Source organism: Peromyscus maniculatus, chromosome 1 (assembly GCF_049852395.1).
Source record: "Peromyscus maniculatus bairdii isolate BWxNUB_F1_BW_parent chromosome 1, HU_Pman_BW_mat_3.1, whole genome shotgun sequence".
NCBI lineage: Eukaryota > Metazoa > Chordata > Mammalia > Rodentia > Cricetidae > Peromyscus > Peromyscus maniculatus.
The window spans coordinates 97,629,284-97,649,142 of record NC_134852.1 but is presented as its reverse complement, the minus strand read 5'-3'; the positions used below and the strand labels follow the sequence as shown (position 1 = coordinate 97,649,142).

Genomic DNA, 19,859 nt, shown 5'->3' with positions numbered 1-19,859 from the left:
AACCATGACCATGCCTAACGGCATCTTTAAAATCTTCAAAAAGATGACAGAAGTCTACAATGATGATTCCACATGGACTGTGATAAAGCCATTAAGCTGGTTAACACCACCAAAAGATTGACTTTGGACTACAAACTACTCAGGACAATTTTGAGATGACTAGCTGAGATGATCCAGCCTGACAGACTACTTGAATAAGGATTTGTGACAAGCCCGGAACTTTCCCATTATGCAGAAACTGGACAAATGATACAGGACTTGAAAATTAACCCAAAAAATTTCTTTTAAGGATTCCCTAAAGATGTCTTCATCCCCAGAAAATAGGAAATAATTTTAAGAAAACAATGCCCACATTCCCAAGATGTGGAATGGGAGGTTTTTGGTTGTTTAATGAGTTATGGATATTGTCATTGTTTATGATGGTTGGTTACAAGTTGTTAATTGTTAATGGTCAGGAAAAAAGCTGAATAAGAAGATTAGATTCAGAGTTGTTTAAAAAATAGAAAGAAAATGAAAAAGGAGAATATAGATATGAGGTAGATCATTGAATCTACTCTGAGAAAAAAAGATAAAGAAATAATAATATAAATGGATAGATAATTGAATCTACTCTAAAAAGAAAAAGAGGAAGATATACAGATGACAAAAGGTAGATTATTGAATCTATTATGAAAAGAAAAAAGAAAATATGGATATAATTAGATAAAATGTTAAATTATTAAATCGACTTCTAAAAAGGAACTACTTGTTTTAAATAGGATAAGTAATGAAATTTTTTGTCTGAGTTTATCAAATGTTGCTGGACTGGACATTGTTATATACTAATGAAGATTTTTGGCTGAATCTGTCAAATGTTAATGAACTAGATATTGTTAATGTAATCTTGACTGTGTATACTGTATATACATATTGGATATAGTTTTTCTTATATTAGTTATAAGCTTTTTTAATTTTAGACAAAAAAAAGGAGAAATGTGGTGGTATTGTGTTCCCTGAAGTATTGTGCACACTAATAAACTTATCTGAGGTCAGAGAATAGAACAACCACAATATTAAACATAGAGGTTAGTCAATAGTTGCACATGCATTTAATCCTAGCATTCCAGAGGCAGAGATCTACCTGGATCTCTGTGTGTTCAAGGATACAGCCAAGCATGGTGAGTCACTCCTTTAATCCTAGAAAGTGAGCCTTTGTCCCAGGGAGTGTTGCCAGAAAGCAGAAAGGTATATAAGACCAGAAACTAGAAGCTGTTAGCTGGTTAAGCATTCAGGCTTTCGAGAAGCAGTTCAGGTGAGATTCATTTGTGTGAGGACTCAGAGGCTTGGAGTCTGAGGAAACAGGATCAGCTGAGGAACTGGTAAGGTGAGGTAGCTGTGCCTTTTTCTGCTTCTCTGATCTTCCAGCATTCACCCTAACAACTGGCCTCAGGTTTGTTTTTATTAATAGGAACTTTTAGACGCATGCTACATTTATGCCCAGTTGTAATAAAGGCAATAATATTAAGAAGACTATCTACTCAGTAGACATATGCTCAACAATGCCTGAATTAGTATTTAGTCTTGTTGTATGAATAATTTGACAAATTTCCTTAAGCATGGAAGTGTTAACTCTTTTTTTGTTGCTTAAAGGTAAATTCTGTCTTGGTTTGGAAGTCATGTGACACGATCTTGAGTCAACTGGCTCTACCATTATCTGTATGTGGGAAAGTAACACATGACTTTTTTTTTTAAATCCAAAACATAGGAACCAGTTTGTACCATCTTCAGAGGCCAGGTCCAAACTTCAAAGTAAGTATCTAATATAAGTAATAATAACTCAAATTTGAGGTGGGGGATCCTAAACTAATAGCTATAATATACACACAGATGATATGATCCAGAAGTATGTAGACCCTGTGCCTGCTGCTTCCATCTACTTGAGCCTATATGCACCGTTCTTATTTGATTACAAGAACAAATGTCTCCTAATGTCCCTTGTGGCTCTTAGAATCTTTATGCCTCAACTTGTGTAGAATTCCTTGAGCTCTGATGGGAGAGATTTGTTGTAGCTCCCCAACTTAGCATTTTTCTCCACAAAATGTCTGGCCACGGGTCTCCGTATCTTCGCCCTTCTGCTGCTGGAGGAAGCCTTAATCATGGTGATTGAATCAGACACTGATCCATAAAGATAGCAGATTATCCACAGGAATCATTTTATTGGTTTTCCTTTTAGACCAGTAGTCTATGATTTTACTCCTGGTTTCAGGGCCATCTAGCCTCAGGTCTTTGACTATCCATTCAGTGATGAGTGTGAGTTCCATAACAAAAAGTGGATCTTGGTCAAACCAAACACTGGTTTGCTATTTTCAAAATTCCCTGCCATCATTGCTCTAGCATATTTTTCAGGCAGGGCACAATGTATATCAAAGGACTCTTTACTGTAGGAGTGAATGGGTCTCTGACACTTATGCTTGCTTTGGGGTATTTCCCCCATGTTAGGTTGCCTTGTCCAACTTCAATGTAATAATTTTTCTTTACCTGATTAATTTTTTTTTTTACATTTGGCTCTTAGCTCTTATAAGCCTGTTTTTCTGATGAGAGATATAAGGGGAATGGTTCTGGAAGGAAGCATAGGTGGGGAGAAACCTGGAAAATAGAGTGAAGGGAAATTATGATCATTATACTTTGCATGAAAACATATTTATATTCATAAAAGAGAAAGAATAACCAGAAAAAAAACTAGTAAAGGTTTATGCATCATAATGTAAGGTTATACATAATCCCATAAAAATGGCGTAAGTTATGGAATACAGCTTCTGTTTTCTCATCATTTATGAAATTCATTTGTAATTATTGTGGATAGTAGGACAAGTTGAATCTTCTTTAATGCTCAAGTTATTATGGTAGAAAGATTTTTGAAATCTAAGAGAATGTCTAGGCTAGAGAACAATGTGTGTGTGTGTGTTTCTATGTAACTGTACATGTGTATGTAAATATGTTTTCATATGCATGGGTATATGTGGTATGTGAAGGGAATGATAGTACAGGAATGAGGAAAATTAGAAATTTTTCATTTCTTAACGTTATGTTTTAAGTGAAATAGAATAATACATTGCCCCTCCCTTTCCTTTGTCCAGTTACTGTCCCTCTTCTTGAGATCTAAATTTCAAGTTAAGAGACTTTTAATTTTTTTGTTACAAATCAATGTATGGATGTCATGTAAACACAAAATACTTGGTCCAAAAATGAATTAATTAATTTTATGTAAATTCTTCTTTATTACATATCTAATTAAAGTGAATCATTTAAATACATGTTTATATACTCTCCACTGTAATGATTTAGTATGGAACACAACCTTACTATATAAGTTATACTGAAAAATCTATATTAGTTGTTAATATATAAAATTCAGAGTAATGCATAGCTATTATTCAACTTAAGAACAAGCACAGCTATAAAGAAGGAAAACAGCCTTATAGATATTGTAATGTCAGTTCACAATTTTTAGTACATGAGAACTGGGGTCTGGGCCAAATTTTAAAACTCTAATTTATAGTATATTTTCTGCTTTTACTCATGAGAGAAAATACATATTTTGACCTAAAATTTGAGAATAAAAATGTCAGGGTAGTCTTGTTGGAAAGTATGTTCTAATGATAAAGGAAAATTTAATGAGCATTTTCAATTTTAAAATGCATATTTTTGAACTTTTGAAAAGAATTTCTCTCAGGTCTTAACAAAATAATGAAGCACTTTGGAGCAAAGATGCAAAGAAGCAGCCCTGCACTAGAAGCCAAGATACAGAAGACTTCCACGGCCACCATAGCCTTGCCCTTGGTGCTATTATAGACAGGAAGGAAGGTGATCCAGACACTGCAGAACACCAGCATGCTGAATGTCAGGTACTTGGCTTCATTGAATGTGTCAGGCAGATTCCTAGCCAAGAAAGCTGTAGTGAAACTTCCAATGGCAATGGAGCCCAAGTATCCCAGAACACAATAGAAGGCAACAATTGACCCTTTGTTACAGACAATCAAAATGTGTTCTTTTTCAACTTGTATGTCAACATCAACAAATGGTGGGGAAGTTCCTAGCCAGATCCCACATAGAATCAGTTGAATCACAGTGCAAATTGGAATGATGAAGTTAGGTCCCCCTGACACCAGCAGCCACCTCATCCTTCTACTTGGAGTAGTAACCTTGAAGGCCAGTACTACTGTAATTGTCTTGGCCAAGACAGTAGAAGCAGCCACAGTGAACGTTACTGCAAATATGGTCTGCTGCATGAAGCATGTGGCCATATTGGGTTGGCCAATGAAGAGTAAGGAGCAGAGAAAGCAAAAGATGAGGGAGATAAGTAGAACATAGCTCAGAGCTCGGTTGTTGGCCTTGACTGTCGGAGTGTCCTTGTATTTCAAAAAGACACCCAGTACAAAAGCTGTGAGAATTGAAAAACACAGAGCCAAGCAGGCTAGAGACATTCCCAAGAGGTCTTCATAACCCAGAAATGCCACCACTTTTTTTAGGCAGTGATTTCCTTCAGGGTTGGCATACTGATCATCAGGGCACTTCACACACTGATCCATGTCTGGTATAAGAATAAATATATTATCATGTTTAATATTTCTTAGAATTTTACAGGACATATTACATTAATGCATTAAAATTCTCCTTAAATTAGCCTAATTTTTTGAGGCAGACAGAAAGCTAACTTTTTTATTTTAGAATTAATAGCAATAACAAAATCTAAGTTTTTAAAGCACAATTTTGAAAATCTGTTGTTTACATTTATCATTTACAGTCAAGACATTTTACTTGTTTGCCAGAATTAATAGCATGTAACAGAATATGTTTACCTAAAAAAACACCTTATTGAGTACATTATAGAAACACATATTTATTCTTAACAATTCAGTAATCATAAAGTATAAAACCATAAAACCATGTTCTTCCATAGATTTTTTTGTCTGTGTATCAGCTGCAAGGCAAGTACTATATATCAATGTTCTTTAGTGACTGCTTGTGTACTGAAACAAAATCAATCCCATCTATTCCTTAAAAGACTGCATGAAAAAATGTCAGGAAATGGAGAATATTCATCAACCCTTTACCACCTAAAGTCTCTATATGTTAAGGGTATCACATTTATTATTAGATTTCTTATGTATTTGGCAATAAACAGGATCTACCAGTTTACTAATTCCTGTAAGTTTGGATCATAATTGAAAAATATTTATTGAGAAAATAACATAAAAGATATACTTTCCATATTTTTTAATTAAACAAATTTATTCCTTTATTTTCTTCCAGACCACAGTTTCCTTTCCCTTCTCTATTCTCATTTCTTTCCCATAGCTCTCCTCTATACCCCCAATCCATGTCTCCTCAGTTTCTCTTCAGAAAGGGGCATCCCTTCCATGGGTACTAAGCAAACCTGGCATATCAAGATGAGATAGGACTAGGCTCTGCCCCTAAGGGCATAGATAAGGCACACAATAAAGGATAGAAGGAAGAGCTAGCTCTCTTCCATCCATATCATGTACTTTATAACATCATATTTTTCAACTGTATTCAATTGAATGGATCAGCACAGCAAACTTGAAAGTAATAATATTAATCTAATTATGAGTCATTCCATTCATGACTGTAAATCCTTAACAATTACTTTTCTTCTCTCATATTTTAATATGTGATGTGATCCAAACAATTGAACAGAAACATTCACATTTTATTTTTCTAATAATTTTATAATTATTACTTGCTATTAAATATTTTATTTTATTATTTTAAAATGCACATATGCAGTTAACAAATTAAAAAATACTTGTACATTATTTTTTCTTTAACTCCCAAGTTAATATATGTTAAACATACTTTTACTAATAATTTTCCACTTAGTATTCCATGAAACTGTTTTTCCCATTATTCACATAATGATCCTCTACAAAATAAGTTTAACATTTCAATAGAATTTTTGAATGAAAACTCTACATGCATCTCCATGTTAATGATGTCCAAATTATTTAGAACAGTTTATATTCTGGTCTTCAGATTAAGTAAAGGAGCAATTTTATTTTTTAAAGTTTGTGTTATGACTCTCAAAGCAATTAATTCAGTTTTTCAGTTACCTGCTATGGTACTCATTACATCACTATCAAATGTTCCTTGGGTACCTTGTCACTAAAAACATATCCCCACCTATTTAGTTGGAAAAGTCTACATGCACACCTGTTTTCAATATTAAATTATAAAAAAAATATTTCATTTTGGAATTCTATATGCTGCCTAAAAAGTCATCTGTGTACTAGACTACACATGAAAATACAACCAACCAATTGACAACATAATCTACCATAGGACACATGAGAAAATGCATGCCTCTTAATCAGTAAGCATCATCCGTGATCATCTACAAGCTATCACAAATCTCATAGATGCCATGTAAATAAGAATGTGCAACTCCCATGTCTTAGGAAAAAAGAAAAATTTAGATATATAATGAAGGACTGAATTTCAGGTAAGATAAATGCTACAGTGATATTTAGTACTCTAAATCAGATTTCAAAAGAAACTACTACGTGAACAGGAGCTGGAGTAATGATTCAAAAATGTGTCTCAGGACAGGGGTTGTGATGCTTCAGAGTTATAATTGGTGCACTTTGATTGCATGATGAAATTTATCTTTTCAATTCCCAGAAGCTGTCATTGAGATGACAGAAATTAACTAATCTAATCAATCTGTTGTTATGTTGTATATTTACCTGACATATTGGAAATTTCATTTTCTGGGCAAGGGGTACAATCAAAACAGCAGACAGCCTTTCCCTGCTGAGAAGATTTTCTGAATCCTGGACTGCAAGGCACACTGCATATTGAGGATGGAATCTGAGAAAATTAACAAATGGAATATAACAAAAAAGTCTTATCTACTTGGTAATAGTGATTAAAATTTCGAACATGGTACTATTGACAAATATCCTTTTACAAATATGTAAATAAATAAAAAGTAACATGTATTTCATATTGTGGTTACATATTGTATATGTAATATGATATATATATCATATATATGTATATATATATATATATATATATATATATATATATATATATATATATATATATATATATATATCTTAGGTTTTTTTGAGGCAGAGTTTCTCTGTATAGCTTTGCTCCTCTCCTGGAACTCACTCTCGAACTCACAGAGATCTACTTGCCTCCGTCTCCTAGCTTCTAGGATTAATGGCATGCTCCACCACTGCCTGGCTTGTGTTATTATATTTAATCGGTATTTATCTATCATATAAGTAGATACATAGACATATCAATACGTAGCTATGATGTTGGAAGACATATATGGCTGGTAATTGTCAAAGCCTCCCAATGGCCTTTCAGCTTATCTCAATAGTGCCATAACATGGGGCTCCCTTCCTCCAGAAGAATTTCCTGCCCCTACCTGCCCTTATTTGGGGAATGTATTTGAGCCTGTAGGAATGAAAAGCTCTTTCTAAACCAGAAGCTTGTCTCTAAAGTAGATTCTGATTCATTTTTGGCTTGAATTTTAGCATAGATTCCTTCTAGAAGATTTGTGCTAGGAGTTTTGTTATAGAACCCTACTTGCACATACTAAGAATTTTGATCACAATAACAAATTTTTGTTTGTCCCCAGATTCCCCAAACTTATGTATTCCCTATAATCTAAAATAAAGTTGAGCTGATTCATCAAAGTGTGTCTCCTGAAGAGCTGTCTCTGTTGATAGTAATGGGCCATGTGCAAGTTCTGTCAGAGCTATGACTTTGCCTTCTCAACCTTGTGGCCAACAAGCCAAGAGGAAAAGCACACACTTCACAAATTATGAATTTTTATACTACTGAAATAAAATGTGTCCTGAAAGAAAAATCTAGAAATGAGAGAAATAAGTCAATCACTATATTTGAAAATACTCTATATCAGGAGAGTGCTGAAGGCAACCTTGAGATTTTGGTTATTTACGTTGCCCGTAGAGTTGTAAAAGTTAGTCCAACAAACCTGATTAAAATCTATGTTCCACTTTATCATCTCTTCAGACATATACAATTGTTGACCATGTGGCAAATGTTTGGAAAACTTTCCTATTTTCACCTTGAGTCCAAGATTAGGCAAAAACTCGATGCTGTAGTGAATGTCATACTCCACATCTTGGTTTACTTTCTGATTCATGTTCACTTGGCCTCCACCAGGGTTTATAAATTTTATGTTCTTCAGGAAGTGGACCATCTGAAACATTATTTTAGTTTCAAGTATGCCTCACATTAGAAGAAATAATTAAAAGTGTAGATTGCCACTAATTTTCATTAATCTGTTTAGAAATGTGTCTTAATACCAAATACCCATATAATAGATGGAAAAATCCACATAGGGATAACAACAATATTATGATTTAAAAATACCAGCTTCTCACTGATGTTATTTAACACTAGCCCACCTGAATGATATTTATGGAGAGTAGAGAGATATTACCCACATTATTTCCTCTAAATGTTACATGATAATTAACTAAGGAATTGAGGTTTTTATTTTGTTAAAAAATATAGAAGAATTACTTCCTGTTATTTAGGATCTGTACACTTAATTGCTCACCAATTTTTTGATCACTTAAAAGGACTTTCAGCTTCTTGTTGACTTTCAAGTTTTCATGAGAAATAAATACATATTTATTTCAAATATCAAAAACATGCATATCTGAAAAAAGTATTATGGGAAACATTCTTGGCATGGATCATTAATAACTGTCTGAGTGTCAGTCTTGGCTGGATTAAGGCCAATAAACAATTAATTTCCCATGATATTTTGTCTAAGGGTACACAAATTTTTGTGGATGATAGAAATGATCCTGAAGTTCTTAGACAGAATCTACATCATCCATTATGAAATTATATTTATCACATTACATTACATTCATTGGAATACATATTACCTGCCAAGAGTCAAATTCCTGTTTTTCCACAGAATACTTTGGCATTGTATCTACTTCTTGTAGCAGCATCTCATGGAGTGCATGGGCCACAGTATGCACAGTATTGTACAGGACATAACCATTACCACTCACAGACACTTCAAAACGGTGCTGGAATAACCAGTGATGTCGTTTTTCTAATGAACAATTCTTAAGATTCATGGAATTAAATGAAGTCAGAGAACAATTAAAATAAACCCACCACAGTTTGGCAGAGGAAATTGGATTGGTATACGTGGAATCATGTGCTGTCTCAATAAATTTTTTAAAACCAGATAATTCAGAAAAGTGAGGTAAAAATACAAAGGTCCCATAGAAGGAATCAAGAAGGAGTCTGTCATTATGTGTGATCATATCCCACTGTGAAGTAGTGACCCAGATCCTCTGAAGGTATGCTAGTCTGTAGAATCTAAGGTTAAGTTGCAGATGAGAGTCTTTGTCTCCATAAATTATAACAACTTTGGCTGATGATGCTGTGATCTCATTATAATAAATATTTACATTTTTCTGGAATAATATTTTATCTTCCATAATAATATGCACAAAGGCTAAGCACACACTGTTTCTTTGCATCTCTCTTCTCAATTCTGAGAGAAATTCAAGTCCTAGGTCATCATCTGAAATGATTGCTCCAACCCAGTTCCATCTGAAATATACCATCAAAGACACTATGGACAAAGCCAGAGATGTGTCCTTAGGAGCCATCTGGTAGAGATGTGGAAACTGTTCATGGTTGCTCAGGAGAGGATGAAATGGTCCATAGTAAAGCTGAATGTCATACAACAGACAATGATTTGAGGAATATGTAATACATAATGATCAATCTAAAACTAATGTGTTCATCCTAAGCTGGAAATATTAGGGCATGTGGATTTTCATCTCATTATTAAATCATATGTAATTTCTTGTTAATATCTAAAAAAGTACAGTTGAGCTAAGTCTGCTACTGAAATACTTCAAATTTCTCCTTGTCCTTGGGTCTATTTATGCTAAAGTACTGGTATGTGTCAATCATTTCTGAGTATATATGCTTGGAATTCTATGCATCAAAATACACATATACATATTTTTTTTCTTTAATCAGCCTCAGTATGTGAAAACAAGGATGAATGGAGCCAATGCTTCATTATAACTAACTCACCCATGCTTACCTCTGGTCTATTGGTGATGTACAAGAGTGGTCCAAGCATAGCAGATGATAACCATATTGGACCTGTAAGTACAATTAAATATCTTCTCTGATTTATACAGTAGTAGTTAGCAAGAAATTCACCTATTTTTGTGGATAAACTATTCATTCTCCAATCATCCAGGAGGTTACATTCAACTTTAACCAGCAGAGAAATATTGGGTAGAATATGAGGGTCTTTGTTGATATTTTCAAGAGCAAAATAAAGAGACAAAATCAAGTGGATATTTTTATATGTCAACCTGAAAAGAGAGTAAATAAATCATTAGAGATGGGCTCCCAAAAATAATATTAAATTAAACTAATTGTTTTTATGAATTTTATGCTTGTTTTTCCCCATTGTTATGATGACACAAATCCTGTTACTGTGGTCTATGAGAATATGAGATTTCTGGAATTATGGAAGGATTCTTCAATGTTTATTTAGTACATGTATATCACTCATGTAGTATGCTTTGATTTTGAACTTTCTTACAGTTTTATTCCTTTGTGTGTGAGCACAGTGAAACGAAGGTACCAGAAGACATTTCATCTGCTCAATTCCTTTATTTTAGAATTATAATAAATATATAAATGGAGACTAGGTGGATATTACCTTACACAGATTGTGATAGATTTTTTTTTTTTTTTTGGTTTTTCGAGATAGGGTTTCTCTGTGTAGCTTTGCGCTTTTCCTGGGACTCACTTGGTAGTCCAGGCTGGCCTTGAACTCACAGAGATCCACCTGGCTCTGCCTCCCGAGTGCTGGGATTAAAGGCGTGCGCCACCACCGCCCGGCATGATTGTGATAGATTTTTACAAAGAAGCAACCATTGACAAGTCTCTGAATAAGTTTTGATTATAAGGAATGCACATTAAAATATATCCATCTGTATCACAATGTCTGAGAATCTTTAATTTTATAAGAAATATAAATAACATAATTATTTTTACTTGTTCTCTTTATTTTGTGCACCTTTGTCCTTTTCATCCCATTTGATATTCTATAATCTTCAGTGATATGTTATTGTTTATAACAATGACTATTTACTATGAAGAATAAGCCCTCTTCACATGGGCCCTTGCTTTCAAATGTCTTTCTGGATGCTGTGAATATGTTTTGCTCTGATTGGTTGATAAATGAAGCTGTTTGGCCTATGGCAAGTCATGTGCAGGGGAAGTGGTTTGGACCTGCCTCAACTGAATGTACCAGGCTCTGTTGACTCTGCAAGGGAGGCCTTGCCTTGGAGGAGGTGGGAATGGGGGATGGGTTAAGGGAGAAGGCTGAGGGGCAGGAAGAGGTAGGGGAGGGGGATCTGTGGTTGGTATGCGAAATAAATAATGACCAGGTTGAACTCAATCCCCAGGGGAGTCTTTGCCCTGGGGGGTGGGGTGGGAGGGGGGAGGACAAGGGAATCTGTAAAATTAAATTATAAAATAAAAATAAAACAGAAAAAAGAATTTTTCACTAAGAAAAACCAAAGAAAATCATATATAACAATTAGTTAATAATTTGTCTCATTTTTTGTTTTCCTTGGATTGTTTCAGCCATTGTTTCCTCTCATGTGTATTCTCTTTCTTTAGGACAATGTTCCATATCTGAGTGCACTAGCCTATTCTGTTGCTCTACAGCTAGTGTTCAACTGAATGAACGGTATATTTGCCCTAGAATTTGTGGTTCTAATGCTTGAATAATTTTACTCTAAAGTTTTCTATTCTTTTATTTCTTAAACTTTTCTGTTCAACTAAAATATAACCAAGCCTGAAATATTTTTAGTATATTTGGGATGGATATTATTGATGTATGGTATTTCCAGATTTAAATTCGGAATCTCTAGTTCAAACAATGAAGTTTCTATTGTATGATATTAATATCTAAAATTGCTAAAATCCATTTTTCCAAATAAAGTTTCAGAATTTATAATTGTTCTTCTTATGGATTCAAGTCATCAATTTCCATGAACTCTTCATTCACTTTTGATTTAAAAGTTTCTATACCACACCTATGACAAATTAGTAATTTACATACTTTTATTATTATTATTATTATTATTATTATTATTATTATTTGGTCTTTTTTGAGACAGGGTTTCTCTGCATAGTTTTGTGCCTTTCCTGGAACTCACTTGGTAGCCCAGGCTGGCTCTGTATCCTGAGTGCTGGGATTAAAGGCATGGGCCACCACCACCTGGTAAACACTTTTTAAAAAATCATTTTTCCAAGTAACATCATCAGTATTTCCACATTTCCTAACATGATTGATCACCAGTGCTGGATTTTCATTTTAATCTATGGACAATCTGAAGTATAACTGAACATTATTTCCCCTTCATTCACTACATTGACTTCTGCTCCAAAGCATGAACATGATAAGGTATTGTCAAACTTGAACAATGATATTTTTCAAGACCAAAATTTTGTTGCTGCCATTTGTTTATAAGCTAAAGAAAATTCCTTTAATGTCAGGATTTGTATTGGTTATTCCTACAGGGGTAATCCTCATTGCTTATTTTTTTCCATTCCTCTGTATTTTTGTAGGTATTTCTTGCTTTATTTGAAGTCATGAACTTGCTGATTTATGTAGTCCCTTTATACATGTATAACAGAAATAATCTAGACATAAGTCTAATTCACTACAGAAAAATATCCAAGTATAGATAAATATAGGCCATTAATATATTCTTGAAAAGTATGACTCAGTTTTCTTTAAGAGTATGACCCTAGCCGGGCGGTGGTGGCGCATGCCTTTAATCCCAGTACTCGGGAGGCAGAGGCAGGCGGATCTCTGTGAGTTCGAGGCCAGCCTGGGCTACCAAGTGAGTTGCAGGAAAGGCGCAAAGCTACACAAGAGAAACCTTGTCTTGAAAAAAAAAAAAAAAAGAGTATGACCCATAGTGCATTATGGATGTAACCAACTGTTTTATTAAATAAGAAACACAGAAATAATGCAAAAGAGAAAGCCGAGAGGTCAGAGCTCAGAGCCAAAATCTCACCCTTCCACCTGCGGTGTCCCAGCTTCCCGAATGAGGGCTCCTTTTCCTGTCTGTTAGTCTATTTAAAGAGACAGAACAAGCCACAGCTATCTCACCTCACCAGTTCCTCAGCTGGTCTTGTTTCCTCAGACTGGAAGCTTCTGTGTCCTCATCCCAATAGCTCTCAGCTGAACTGTGTTGCTCCAAAGCCTGAAAGCTTAACCAGCCAAATACTTCTAGTTTCTGGTCCTCACGCCTTATATATCTTTTTGCTTTCTACCACCACTCCCTGGGATTAAAGGCTGGCTTTCTGGGATTAAAGGCGTGTGCCACCACCGCCACACTCTTGCTATGGCTCTAATAGCTCTGACCCCCGGACAACTTTATTTATTAACATACAATCAAAATCATATTTCAGTATAATTAGATTACCACCACAGTGCATGCATTGCCCAGCAGAAGGACTCATGTGCAAAATTAATCATAAGCACAAAATATACTTGATGGGTTAATAAAAAAGGGTAGTGAAGGAGAGGAACAAATTGCATCACAATGCATTATACCAAACTCTTAACCAACTAATAAAAATTGTACCTATTGCAATTAGCTTCAAATCATGACAGTTTTATATGAGTTCACAATTTTGGAGATTTAACTTAATGTGAATGCAGTTCAATTGATATTCCTATGCATCTAGGTTGGAAAGAGTGAAGGGCAAATCATTACACCATTTTTGAGTAAACAAGAGAAAATAGTAGAAAATATATTAGGATTCTACAATTCCAATAGAATATCTTTTCCCCATATCAAGTGTGTCACATATAAACGGTGTTCAAGAATTTTAGCAACCCTCAAATCCAATCTATAATAATTCTTAATATATAAAGAGATAAAATACAGTCTCCCAGCCCTAATTGCATCAAGAGAGCCTTCATCCAGTAATAGATGGAAGCAGATGCAGAGATCCACAGCCATGCACCAGGATGAGCTCCAGGAGTGTATTCGAATAGAGGGAAGAGGGATTATATGAACAAGGAGGGTCAAGATCATAATTGGGAAATCTACAGAGACAACTGAACCAAGCTCAAAGGAGCTCACAAATTTTGGACACCTATGGAACCTGAATGGAACCAGACTGGACCATATGCATACGAGAGACAGTTATGTAGCTGGGTTTGTTTGAAGGGCCCCTGATATTTTGATCAGGAATTCTCCCTGGTGAATGACATAAGTTTCTGGATCCTATTATCTATGGACAGACATCTTGTTTTCCCTTGATATAGCAGGGAGAGGTTTGGTTCTGCCTCAATTGAATATACTGGGCTTAGCTTTTTCCCCATGGGAGAACTTACCCTGTTGTAGGGAGCGATGAGAGATAGGGGAGGGAAGGCTGGGGTAAGGGGGAGAGAATTGGAGGAGGATTGAGAGAGGGATCTGTGGTTGTATATTAAATGAATAAAAGATAAGAAAAAAAAAGAAATAAAATACATACAATATACTACCCTTTCTGTCATCAATCAATCCAATCACAAGTTCTAATGAATAACTGAAGCCACACTGAACAAAGCCTCTGATTAGTCACAGAAATTCTGATTATGTGTGTCATCAAAGGAGTTATAATATGTGAAATCTGATTTATTATATTATACACAAAAAATGGTGATTCAACTCTGAAATAACCTAGGCAGACTCATCAACCAATATTCATTTTTAGTGATTGCATTTTGAAAACTGTGGATACCAAATATTACTCGGGTATCATGAAGCAACTCTTCATTTCAAGTTTAAAATAAACTCTTTGCAAACATTTCATTTTAACACTGTAATTTGTCAAAATATCAATTACTAATGTTCTACAAGGCCCATGGAAAGAAGCAATGACTAGGGTTATCACATATTGACATATGCCACAGTCAAACATGTTTGCTACAAACAATAATCACATGAACATTTCTTCTTGGATCCAATACAAATCAAACTCAATGACATTTACCTAATTTGTAAGCTGTCTTTGAAATAAAAGATGTAAAGTAAAACAGAGAGAATGTTAGACAGTTTTTCATGCAATATTAGATTATACAATTTAGGGATAAATACACTGATTTCAAAGATGATTTAGCAAATTATAAAAATTAAAAGTTTGAAGTTGCTTATGAACCACAAAGTATGAAAATGTTTTAAATTATGTGTTTAAGATATAGGGTTCTTTGACAACAATACAAAATATCATAAAATATTATTAATAAGTATTTAGGTAGAATGCCTATTCATAACAAAAAATTTAAATAAGATAAACATTTGAAATAATATGAATATATACTGATTGTGTATGTGTGTATATATGCATGTATTTATACATATATGTAGAAAATCATAGATATGATCAGTACCATTTAGCAATTTTTGTATCTCTGTTGTTTTTATGCCTACATAATACTTTTCTTGCCTTAACAAACATTCCAGTAATCTTGCATAGAGAGATCACATCACTGAGGTGTGTTTAGCCATAAGCTGATAAAATTTAAGAACCAATAAAAGGGGAATTACAAGTCCTCTCATCTCCTACTTCTAAGAAGACAGTTTTTCTCCAACTTCAAGAACTCTAGTGACTGGTAGAGATATAAGAAAACTGTGCCTAACTTGAGTGAAGATTTTTTTTTATTCAAACTCTAATGAATATCCTCTAAGATATTTTTTAAAATTTGTTTGGTATTTTGGAATCCTGAGTCATCACTCTCTTGCTCCCTTTCACTGTGAAAATTGCTTTGTCGTTGTAAAATTTATGTGATGTCACTTAATGCCATTCCTCATTGTCCTTCATTGCTATGACTATGTTTTACACCGAGACTAGTTTTATTGCTGTTTTTTATTATTTTTTAATCTTCTTGAAAACTTCTCTCATCTACACTATGATTCCAAACATCATTCTCTGCTATGAATTTCATTCTTCCATATGTTATTAATAAATGAATACAACTTTTTTCTCAAATGATAAAATTTAACTGTGGTATGCCTCACAGAGAGTACAATGCCCATCTTGTACATGTTTATTACCAGATATTTAGAATGTTACTTGTGACAATTTGCTCAGCATGCTATATGAGTCATTGCTACAATTATCCAAACTAAATATAGAATCCAGTACACACCACTAATGCAGTTAAATTATGATCAAATATATTAATCTATAGTGTGCTGTACATATCCCCACACATATGAACACACTCTTTATAATTGGGAGGAAGAAAGAGGGAAACAAATGTGGAATAAGTACCAGAAATCCAAGCTATGGAGTAGAGAATCAAGACATGAAAATATAAAATCAATAGTAAGAAAAGTGACCGAATTTGTGAGTTTAAAATTTATTTACTTTTTATTTATATGCATTGATGTTTTGCCTGCAGGTATGTGTGTATGAGAGTGTCATGTCACATCTTGGAGTTGCAGTGTTGAGCATGTGGGTGCTGGGATTTGAACCTAAGTCCTTTGGAAGAGCAGTCAGTACCCTTAACCGCTGAGCTGTCTCTCCAGCCCCAAATTTGTGAGTTTAATAGACTTCTTTTCTTTCAAATTGTGGCATGTGCTACAGACAACAAATTTCATTCATTCTGTCACTTGACAAAGGAAATACAAAGTCAATATTTAAAGTAACATACTGTAGTTGAGTTTTCCTTTGGGCTACCATTTCAAAAAAATGACACAGAGACATATTAATTAGGAAAGTTCAGTCTTAACTTAGAGTTTTTCTAACTAGCTCTTATAACATAAATTAACCCATTTCTGTTAATTTAATTTCTGCCTTGTGGCTTAATAACCATATCTCTGTACTGCCTATCTTGCTTGCTCTTCATGTCCTGGCATCTCTGCCTTCTCCTTTCCAGCATCCTACCTACCCCCCAAATCCTGAGTAGACATAATGGACATTATGCTTTTTATTAAACCAGAGTGACACATCCTCACAACATACTCTTTCTAACAAGTACATAAACTCACCAAAAATTGTACAGATGGCCTTTATACATGAACAACATAGAACTTAAAAGAAAAAAACACTACTGACATTGCGATTAAAAGAAATCTGGCTGTACATGTTCTTAACTGAAACAAAATTTAATGCAAAGAATAAAATTACTACAGTGAATGATTTTTATGTTTTTAATGCTTGATTTCAGCCTCAAGAGTCATACAGCACAGAGGTTTTGAAATGATGACACAAACAACATTGAAATATAATCAGTATTCTTTTAAGAAATGTACTCATGAAGCATTTAAGAAATACCAAAGACCTCTTGTCACAGGAGCATTGTGACATTCCATTTACTTGGGTATTCCATCATGATGGAAAAACCACTAGCATAACATCTATAGAAAAATTTACTCAGCCTCAAAGAAATGGACTCCTGTAATTGTCTTGGATTCAGTTTCTTGGAAACATCACTTGGTAATATACAGTGGGAATTGCCAATATAAAGGAAATCTGTCTAGAAGAAATATAGACAGGTTATATCAATCCCCTTTCACCCTAAAAAAATATGACTCTAAAAAGATGAATCAGAGAACAATTTAATCACCTGAAATATGGTAATAATCAGCATAAAAAGTAAATTTTGGTCATGTCCTGGATAGGAAGGTCGGAAAAAACAGACAGAAAACATGGATAATGACATTTTGCCATACTTGGGCCCTCTATGTATTTACAATGATGATCAATCAAAAACAAGTAAATGAAATGCACTTACTTATCTAGATTCCTGGTTAAATAATCATTCTTGATATGACCATGCTTTGTGTAAATAGAAAAAAAACAATCAGTGTCTTTATCTTCACCCCAGGTACTTAGATCTTTAAGTCTCAGAAAGCACCTGGGACCTATCAAATTGCAGAAAAGAAAGGAAAGCCTCAGGACCAAGAAGAAAAACCTCAAATAGAACATCCTTATAATGTCACCAAGTCTGGAACCAAGGCAAAGTGTAATAAACAGAGTTTTACAGAAAACCACGTTTCAGATGTGCCTGTACACACGTGTCTCCTTTTCTGCTCTAGTAGTTAGAAGTGTGTTTTTGTTTCATAATATAAATCTTCTCAGCTTATTATTCTCTGGAGAACTCTTAAAGTTTCTCACTTCAGGGTCTGCATCTGAGTTATTAAGCTCAGGTGCAAGAAATTTTCAGTAATTTTATTTAAGTAATTATTGTCATTTGAGCATTCCTGTGATTCCATCCATATTAGCAGACATGAAGGCCCCATGCTAGATTCCTTCTGAGATATGTATGTAACCACCCTAATCTATGTGATCTCTTTTCTTATAAACATGTGAAATAATTGCAGCACATTGCATTGGAAATTCCAAATGAAGTTTGATATGCAACCTCTTCTAGTCAGAGTTTACTATAGAAATACAAGTATTACATCTATGCATGTTTATGGTATGGTATGCTTTATCATCTATTTGGTTTCCTGACATCCACAGAGCATGCAATTAACACACACACACACACACACACACACACACACACACACACACACACTGAGTGGCCACAGCCAACATAAAATCTCCCACAGTTGCAGAGATTAGAGAACCAATAATAATCCTGAAATCATAAATTTCAATTAGTATCTCAATACCAATGCAGAAAGTAAACAGCTTTTTATAGTTCTATTCATGGTCTGAGCCTCATACCCAACTGATTGATATCTAATGATCATACATTTCTATATCTACAGTATTTGTTATTCACATTAATTATTCTTTGAATAGTCTACTACCCCTAATTTACTCCATATGTTTGAATGACATCTATGTGAAAAAAATAGTACAAAGCTGGGTTTCATTTCTTTTCCTTATTTGTTTGGTTAGTTGGTATTTTTCTTTTTATTGAAAATAATCTCTTTTCTCACAAAATATATCTTGATATGTTTCCCACCATCTCCTCCTCCAATTTCCTTCTTGCAACTCTCATCACCAGATCTTTCCTGTTTTTGTTTCTTACCAGAAACAAACACAGTCTTTAAGGGATCATAATATAAGAAAATGTAACTTAATAAAATTTTAAAAGACCAAGCAAGAAATTTAACAAAATGTAGAAAAGGAAGAAAAATAGCTCAATGGAAGGGACATGATTCAGGAGTTCTGTTGTAACACATAGAATCTTATAAATACAAATCTTATATGTACAAAGGAAATGTAGCATAAATATAAGGAAAACAAATAAATAATAAATAAAAAAGACAAAAAGAAAATGACAAACTTTCAAGAAGTGTAAAGTCCTGATATGACATTGTGAGACATGGAACTTCCAAGGATGACATGGAGTATGGTTTCTACTGGCCATCTATGGCTGTGCATGCAGACAAACCTTAAAATAGTAAGTTTGCCCAGTGATATTCACTTGGAAATGGTTAATCAATTAGAGATTGCTTTTGGCTTAGGAATGGGGGCATGTGTCTATAACTTCTTTCAGCTCTAGGTCCCCATTTGGTGGAGACTCATGAAAAACCAATGCATGCTGTGTCAGTGAGTGTATGTTCTTTAATCAAGTTAAAATATAGGTTCTTGATTTCTTAGTGTCCTTCATCCTCTCTATGTTTTATACTTTCTGAGAGAAGGCATTTCATAGAATCAATACATTTAGGACCAAGTGTTCCAATGTTTCTCACTCTCTGCTAATGTCATGCTTTGGAAGTCTGTATGAGTTACAATCTGCTGCAGGAGAAATTCTCTCTGATGAGTGCTGAGAA

General features: G+C 34.2%; 1 protein-coding gene across 1 annotated transcript; it reads right to left on the bottom strand.

Annotated features, from left to right (window-relative positions):
* Nucleotides 1-3,650: 3,650 nt before the first annotated feature.
* LOC102915967 (vomeronasal type-2 receptor 116-like) lies at nt 3,651-18,054 on the bottom strand. Its single transcript, XM_042269844.1, has 7 exons — nt 17,861-18,054; nt 10,638-10,640; nt 10,133-10,412; nt 8,943-9,749; nt 8,015-8,242; nt 6,744-6,867; nt 3,651-4,570 (listed from the first exon to the last, which is right to left on the bottom strand). Exons 1-7 carry the CDS (start codon nt 18,052-18,054, stop codon nt 3,651-3,653), a joined length of 2,556 nt encoding a protein of 851 aa, XP_042125778.1.
* Between the last annotated feature and the right edge of the window lie 1,805 nt (nt 18,055-19,859).

What these genes read in the sequence shown, in the direction of transcription:
- LOC102915967 (XM_042269844.1), bottom strand. Translation starts at nt 18,054, where the DNA reads ATGTTCTATTTGAGGTTTTTCTTCTTGGTCCTGAGGCTTTCCTTTCTT. An exon ending in AGGAATTTGACTCTTGGCAG is followed by an intron (nt 8,243 to 8,942) that starts GTAATATGTATT and finishes ATAATGTTTCAG; the next exon opens with ATGGTCCACTTCCTGAAGAA. An exon ending in GGAACATAGATTTTAATCAG is followed by an intron (nt 6,868 to 8,014) that starts GTTTGTTGGACT and finishes TAATTTTCTCAG; the next exon opens with ATTCCATCCTCAATATGCAG.